General features: G+C 35.9%; 1 protein-coding gene across 2 annotated transcripts in view; it reads left to right on the forward strand.

The window, feature by feature from the left end:
- The first annotated feature begins 7,226 nt into the window (after positions 1–7,226).
- C5H12orf50 (chromosome 5 C12orf50 homolog) overlaps positions 7,227–8,702 on the forward strand; it is a 37,566-nt gene continuing 36,090 nt past the window's right edge. The window contains exons 1-2 of one of the 2 annotated variants that reach the window (XM_044679454.1): positions 7,227–7,253; positions 7,620–7,740. In XM_044679454.1, the coding sequence (XP_044535389.1) occupies positions 7,242–7,253; positions 7,620–7,740 (133 nt within the window). In that variant the 5' untranslated portion in view covers positions 7,227–7,241. The remainder of the gene's footprint in view (positions 7,254–7,619; positions 7,741–8,702) is intronic. The other variant, XM_044679455.1, reaches the window with a different exon arrangement.

Consider the following 8,702-nt stretch of genomic DNA (forward strand, 5'->3'; position numbering starts at 1 on the left):
ACATACAACATGCCCATCTAGAACCTTCTTGGTGAAACTGCCAGGTCCCCCCACTTTTTAGTGAGTGGAATGAATGTGTGGAATGAATGAATGAATGAATGAGTGAATAATAATAGCTAACATTTGCATAGTGCTTACTCTTTGCCAGGCATCATGCTAAGCCCTTTACAACTATTATTTCATTTGATCCTCACAACAACCTTGGGAGGTAGGTACTGTTATCATCTCCACTTTACAGATTAGGAAATTGAGGCAGACCAGGGGTGAAGTGACTTGTCCATTTCACACAGCCAGTAAGTGTCTGAAGTCAGGTTTGAACACAGGTCTACTGGACCACGGTAGATGGATGGAGCAAGCTTTTATTTAACCCTTACTAGGTGCTCAATACTGGGTATTACAAATAGCCAGATAGCTTCTGCTCTAATGAAATTTCTCAGAAAAATAACATTAGAGCTGCAGGAAGCTAGAGAAAACACCTGAAGAATAATCAAAACCTAGGGCAGTGTAGAAATTGATTTCACAAAATATCATTCATCTAAACCTGTGAAAAGACTGCTTTGGACATCTATATCCAACTGTGACAGTTTTGGAAAGATGTTCTTTCCCAAACAAGGGAAAATTTACCAGTAAACAAATCAGAATTTATTCTTAATTACCTAACAGACTTCATCAAATGCTTCATATATGTCTTATAGAATGAATGTCAGTTGGTAAGTGGCCTAAGATATCAAGTTTAAGAAAATTGCAAGAAGTGAAGAGAACTAGTGTCTTGTTGTATTCTCCAAAATTTCTTCTGAATATGTACTTAAGAATTTCCTCTTACTATTCATTTTGGCTTCATATGCTGTAATTTTGTAACACAAACTTAGTTTTCTTAAAATTCTCACCATAAAAAATTATTTTTGAAAAATCAAAAAATTTTTTAAAAATAGTATCTTTTGCAAAGCTTTAATGAGTAATTTTTAAAAATCCATTGGGTCATGATAACCTAATTTACTTTTTACAAATGTACACATTTTTACAAAAAGAAAAATTCAATTGTTGGTGGTTCCTAGATATTTTTCTGATCCATTAAAGTTGCATGTTATAGTTGAAATTTCAAGACTTCAAGTGGACAATGACTTGGGGGTGGATGGAAAATATTATTCAAATGGGCCTTGAGTGTCTCAGTCAAAATCCAATCCTTCAATGAATTGATTGTAAATACAATAAATTAGCTTCCCAAAAGTGAGAGCAGGAAACCAAGCTCCCAGCAGAAAGTCAGGCCTTTTAGCCATTTCTTTAAATAGAATTCAGATGGAGATTGGGGCTGGACCTGTGATTTCCTTGGTATCAAAAATCCCAGGTCCACCAAAGATAATTCACCTTCCCATCCACTTAGCTGCTGACTGAGGCACCAATATTAAGTTAACTTGCCCAGGGGTCCCACAGTCAAGTAGTACCTTATTCAGGGTTGGGACATGAGAGTTCTTGTTTTGAGGTCAATTCTACTTTCCCACACTATTCAGCTAAAACTATGAAAACCTAATTAATAAGTGTCACACAGTTCTGAAACATGAGCATTACAATGAATCTCTTTTAAGATGTCCAATTTAATGAAACTTTTCAAATACAAGAATTAATTGAATATGCATTTAACAAATAATGGTATCCAGCTGGTCCACTGTTTTATGTATTCTTCAGTCTAAATGAAATTATAGAGATTTGACTTTCTTCCTGCCATTCATTATAGACACATTTAGACAAAGTGGAGATCTCATTACAGATGCTCTCTCTTCAAAGCCACAAGTATGCAGTTGTCTGGTATTTTGCTCAATTAGACAACAAAAATCCAAAAAGGGATTAGTACCTTTGTAAGAATCTCCTGCTAGTAGAATGTAGTAAGTTAGGAATTATTTTGTCTTTTTATATCCAGCACCTAGTATGATGCCTTGCACAAAGAATGGGCTTAAAATGAATATATGTATATTTTTAAGGTAACTGAATCTATGGAGGGTAGTTTGCCAAAGGGCAAAAGATGCTGAGGTCAGGCTTTCTTTTTTTTTTTTTAATTAGTTAACTGGTTGATTGGAGTGGGTGGAATTAGAAAGAAGACAAAAATTTTCTAATTTCAAATTATTTCCTTTCTTCCATTATCTTACTTTTTCCCATGAGACAGTAAGGAAGCAAAGAAACCCTGCATGTGGATTATCCAGTGCTGGAACTGGCTATATCAAATCTTTAATATCAAACATCAGTGTCTCTTTCTTCCTGCCAAGGGATGATCCAAAGTAGCTTTGCCTTCTCTGTCTTTTGAAGGACAGATATTTAAATAAATAGCCACCCACAACTGCCATTTCCCAAACTGTCACAGAACTTTCCAAGTTCAACATTCTCTCACTTCTGGGGAAGGAGCATCACCTAAAACATTCCGCGTGCTGTTTGAATAGTAGCAGAGAGGCCACCAATCTCTCTGTCCACATGTACTCTCCATCACACATGCAGCAATTTCTTCAATGTCTGCAACACAGCCGTGGGAATAAGTCCCAGGCAGCAGAGGCAGCAGTCCATGTCCACTGTCAGCCCCAGGACCACCAACTCACAGCCACAAACTGGACTCCTACCCTGAAGGGGGGCACCCACCAGTACGGCCTGGATCTCTTGGGCTGCAGGAAGCAGCAAGGAGTAGCTGCCAGCCCCAGGTAAGTGATAACAGCATTGCAGGCTATGGGTTGGGAAAACCCCCTTGAAAGGGCTTTGGTTTGAAAAGATTGCCAATATTCTAGCATGCAACCAAGTCTGGCATCACCAAAGAGAGTCTTAAACACAGATCCCTGACCCAGGAACTTAGTTTCAATCCTTTTCCAACCATCCTTCTTAGTCTTCCTTGCAAGGACTAAAGTTCCACTAATACATGATGTCTCTTCCCTTGAAAGGTTGAGCTTCTTGAATACAGACCGTTAGTTTTTTCTCTTCCCTAGAGTGATTGAATTACCAAAAAAGAAGCAGAACTATTTACTCTTCCTAATGATAAAGCTCATTCCACACTGGCCCCTGTGCCAGGGTGGTGATGATCCGTGACCATAATGTGGCTCTGTGATGTAAAAACATTTCTTTGAAACAGTTCATCCTCTTATACATACATACACATCAGATTCTCACAATGGCTGTAAGCATGTTGCCACATGTAGCCATGCAATAATGGTGCTTGGTAACAGTATTTGAAAACAATTTCAAAAGCAGCTACAAGTCCATAGGTGAACAGGCCATTTATTTGGAGTCAATGATCATTTAAAAATGTTCATTGGGGGTGTTTATCCCAGTAGCCTATGTGCTTAGGATGGGTACTTCGTTGTTCTAGAGTTAGAAGGTAGGGTGAAATATGAGAGTCAAGACATTTTTTCTATATTTTACTTATATTTTCGAGATGTTATCCAAATCTTTTTATTTTCTGTTTCGTCAACTAAGTTTCTAAAGCAGTTGCCATTTTTTAAAAAAGTTCTTATTCAAAGTATTTTCCTAAATGTTAAGTTCTTTTTTGTTTTTTTTTTTAATAAGGTTATATATAGAATATATGTATATGTATTTGTATCATTGGTCTCTGCACGTTCTTTCAATACTCTGAAAACAAAAATTTAAACCATTGTATGCAGAAAGCTTACTTTGTCAATAATTTTAACCAATTAATGTGGAAAACTACTTTTTTTCTTCATCTAATTCTTTCTTTAAAAACTTCCAACAAAATAGGAGTGCATTTTAACTTTTCAAATACTCCCTTCTCTGGTAAAGGCTCTTCCCTTACTTTTTTTCTCTGACTTATTTCTAAGGTTGCCTCCATTTAGGTCTTAATTACTGATAGGTTCTCATAGCTCTGTAAGGAACTAATGACAAGACCTCCAAATCATAACATCTCATTCTGGGTGCGAGACATTGTAATGTCTCTTTCACTATAAGACTTCCATATCTCTATCATCCAATTTTTGAAAACTTCCACTCAGCAAATGTTCTGCTCTAGGGAGAAACCCTTTTTCCTTAAAAGAAAGATTTTTAAAAAATGGAATATATAGATACATGATGAATAAGTAATCTCAATTTGTTTTCAGATGGCTGTTATGTATTATGTAAATTTGACTTTGATTTCTATCTAACAGTGGATTACAGCAATCAAGTACATATTTGTATAGCAAATGAGTTCATATTAATTTAACAACTAGGAATAGTCTTCCCTCCAACTTAAAATTTTTAGGTATCTCTAACATGTTTTTAAAAATAGGCACTAAGTACCTAACTCATTTTTTCTAAAATACTCGTTCCCCTCTCCAAAATACGAAATTATGTTTGATTTCTTCTCGTGTGTGTACGTGTATGTGTGTTGTGTTGTTTTTTTTTTAATTTTATTTTAACCAAAAGACTGGTAGAAAAAGACATGATTGTATTTTAAAAAGCCATCCTAGTTAATATCACCCTGGAATCAAGATTATAGGCAGTACTGTGACATTATTCCTTAATGTGAAACTGGCCAACAGGTACTTGTGAGGTCATTTATGATGAGCACATAATGACCTAGGTAACAATGAGAAAAATTCTGGAAGTTTGAATTTGTGTGCTGGCTAGCAACCACTTTCAACATTTCTGCAAAGCGAGAGAAGGTATCTTCTGATTTAAAATTTTGTTAAGAATTACGTATTGCGTAATATACTGTCAACAGGAGGTCAGTTTTAAAAGGAGATTACTACTGATTACCTGGACAACTCTGGAAAAGAGAGTTTTTTTTTTATTTTTTATTTTTCCTTACACACTGAGACTTCTTAAAATTACATTCCTGCAATTCTTATATAAGGACAGTGGAGTAGCAGCAAGAGAGGTGAAAATGACAGAAGTTGGGAATGACTGCTATTTCTTTTTTTATTCCACATGCATAAAGGTAAATATTGTACAAATTTACAGGCATTCACATCTCATAGCTTTCTAGTAGAGAGAAGGAAGGTATAACAGAAATTTGCATGACCAAATCGACATTAGCCAATTTTTTTTTTGTTTTTTGCTTACCCATATATTTACTATGGTATAGTCGAATTTCTATAAAGAAATATAGGAGGATATGATATTTTTAGTTACTTGACTGAAATCACTACTGCCTAAAACAGTCAGACTCGGAAAGTGGCTCTTAAGCCACATATATTTCTTGAGTGTACAACCTGAAGTTCTTCCAAATTTTGAATTGCCAGCATTAGAATCCTGTTTCATAGAAAACTCTGCCAAGCATGTAGTAGGCATGTGGTTCTTTGGATTAATGGAGATTGTGGGTATGGTGAATTACCTCTGTTCTACTCTCCATGTTTAATTCAGACCACCTCAGACTCACTTTAATGAATCCAATTCATTTTCTCTTTAATAATTATTTTAAAATAATGACTGTGCTTTGCCATGTAATTTTTAAATAGTTCATAATTTTGTAGTTTTCAAAGTCCCCAGCACAGTAGACAATCGATAAATGTTTGTTGAATGGATTAATTAAATTAATGGCTTATCGAGGATAGCTCTTAAAGGAAAAAAAAAGTAAATGTTCAGGTTGGCAAAATTATAATTCTCTCTATTATTATCAGTAAGCCAAACAGGAATAATATTAACCCAAAGTCACAGATAATAGACTTAAAACTAGGGGAAAAAAAACAGATCATTTAGTTCCTCTCCCCCTTATTTTTACCGATGAGGAAATTGAGGTCTATGTGAACTTAAGTGACTTTGCCCAAGATCATGTTCAAGTGCCAAATGATAGAGCTGAGAGCTGGGCCTAGATAACTGTATTTCAAATCCAGCTCTCGCTCTACGATGCCAGTTCATACATGACACAAAGGATTCGAATTAATGGAGCCAAGAGAATTTAGAAAAAGAAAGTCTAAATCTATGACTGAAGGTACATAACTTATGTAAAATCAGAGCAGAGGAATTAGTTGCTGGGTCTAATTCACCATAATGGAGCTAGGAATCCAATATAATATAGATGGGACTCCTGGAACTGTTAAGCCACAGTAGAAATGTCACTGCCAGAGACATTTAAAAATGAAAAGGCAGGATGAAGAGATCAAATATAGAGAATATTTGAGAAATATTCTCAATTTGAGAAATATGAGAATATAGAGAAAAAGCAATGAGTTTTTTACATCATGGAAAGAATGCAGATTTAATTATCCTGGTGGTATATTAATACACTCCTACTGAGGTACACCTAGTTTTTAAAATATGAGGTACTTGGGGCAGCTAGGTAGCTCAGTGGATCTAGAGGTGGGGGGTACTGGGTTCAAATAGGGCCTCAAGACACTTCCTATCTGTGTAGACCCTGGGCAAGTCACTTAATCCCCACTAACCAGCCCTTACTGCTCTTCTGCCTTGCAACCAATGCTTAGTATTAATTCTAAGACAGAAGGGTAAGGGTTTTTTTTTTTTAAATATGAGGTACTTGATCGCAAAAAAATAATAATCATAATGTAGTACAATCTAATTTTTATGAGAAAAATGGAAATATATATAAATAGAAAAAGAGAAATTAAAAAATAAACTATCAGATCCATTCATCATTTTCTTAGACACATACTGACCATTAAAAAAGCATGAGTCCATAGACACTGGTTTGAGAACAGAGATCTCAATGAATAAATAGAGATTTTCTATTTGCACAGAATCAGCTTGTTAGGCCTTGAAAGTTGTTTTTGGAAATGAAAGGTTTTCAGAATGCTTGTAGCATTCATGCCTATCCTATCCCTGGGCTATGGCCTGGGTTATCACTGACCCTTTTCCCTTTTCACATCTACTTGATGAGCTTCAGATAAAAAGTATATAGCTCATATATTGCCAATCATTTTTGGCATGCAGTATTAAATACCACTATACCACATTATTTTGTAGTATTCTTTAATTCTCCTTATACGACAGACTCACCTAAAAATAAATTGAAACGGAGCCGCCAAAGTTTTTTGGCAAGTGGTGTTACATTTCTGGTATTTATTTTGCTAATGACTTTCTAAATTAGCTCTAAGCATATTCATTTTAAAAATCATGAGAACGATAGGTACAAGTAAGTGACCTACAATTATTGTTGACCTCTAGCATCAATATATTGTGAGTTTTCTGCACTGTTTACTTTTTTCTCTTAGGGTTCCCAGTGCCGATTCCGACACTGTGAAGAAGCCCTTGGCAGTGACACTGTGTGCTCATTATGGAGAGAGGGAAAATGTTTAGATCCACTTTGCAGATTTAGACACATGGAAATGCAGGTAGAATTGCTCCTCCTCCTCCTCATCGTCATTCTTTGTCAATAATATAGCACGTTAGTAATCTTCTTGACCTACATCACAACATGACAGGGAGATACTCCTACTGGTGGCAAATAATGGAATTGATGACGTTAGCTCACTACCGAAGTAAAAACCTTAGGCTAGTACACAGGAATATGTCATAGGAGCCTCTGCGACCTCAGTTCAAATTTAGGGCTACGATATTGACAGCAGGACAATTCCCCATTGATTAAAAAGCAATCGCTTTCATTTGGCACTTTATTGTTATTTTTTTCTCTTATGAAATAGTTGAGTTTGTTATGAATATGACCTCTGAAAACTCCCTTTCTTCCCCTTTTTCTCTAGCAAAACTGCAGCATTTCATGCTTCTGGGAAACTCAGCCTCTTGGTTGTGTGAAGATCAGTTGTGTGTTTTATCATAGCAAACCCCGTAATATCAATGGACTTTTTTTGCCACCAAGTAGCAGTGAGTATATTTTCTTAATCGTATTCTCGTGGAATCAGAGTCAGATCTGAATGTAAACTTCTGCTATAGCTGGAAACCATCTGCCTAGAAATAATGGTGTGGGATTGGCAGACCAGTGAAAATATGATGAGAAAGAGAGAGATATGACTGTGACAGTATTAAATGCAAGATTCAATCAAGAATCATGAAATGAGCCTTGGAGCAGACCATAAGCCAACTTAGTCCTAGTGGTGTGATCAAATGCTGTACCCCGGGCTTAATAGTGTAAATCCAGGGTGGCTTATTATTATTAATTAAAGGAGTATGAATAAGTCATTTACCATACTGGATGGATCTGTCCTAAGGAAAATATATCAGGGATAGCATTAACTATATGTGGGTTACGGTCATATCTCAAATCCTTTGTGACTGCTTTTAGAAGCAGTGGGCAGCCCATGTGATCACTTAGCTCCTAAGAGCTTTTTCCCCTTCTGATGCACAATGACTAAAACACTTATGTGAGACCAGAATGAACTGAGTTCAAATCCAATCTCAGAGAATTACTAGCTGTGTTACCTTGGGCAAGTCACGTAACCTCTTGTCTGCCTCACTTTCCTCAAATATAAACTAGTGATGGGGTAATAGCACCTATTTCTCAGGGTTATATGGGAAGATAAAATGAGGAAAAAAATTGTAAAGAACTTTGTAAGCCTTAAAGTGCTGTTTAGATGCTGGCTAGTTATTATTATTATTATTATTATTATTATTATTATTATTATTGCAACTAGGTGGTAGAGTGGTTATAGTACAAGCGCTGGAGTCAGGAAGACCTTAATTGAAATCTGACCTCAGACATTAATATTTGCATGACCCTGGGCAAGTCACTTAATTCTATTTGCCTCAATTTTTTCATCTGTAAAATGAACTGGAAAAGGAAATGGCAAAACCACTCCAGTATCTTTGCCAAAAAACTTCAAATGGGG

This window comes from Gracilinanus agilis, chromosome 5 (assembly GCF_016433145.1).
Source record: "Gracilinanus agilis isolate LMUSP501 chromosome 5, AgileGrace, whole genome shotgun sequence".
In the NCBI taxonomy this organism is placed as follows: domain Eukaryota; kingdom Metazoa; phylum Chordata; class Mammalia; order Didelphimorphia; family Didelphidae; genus Gracilinanus; species Gracilinanus agilis.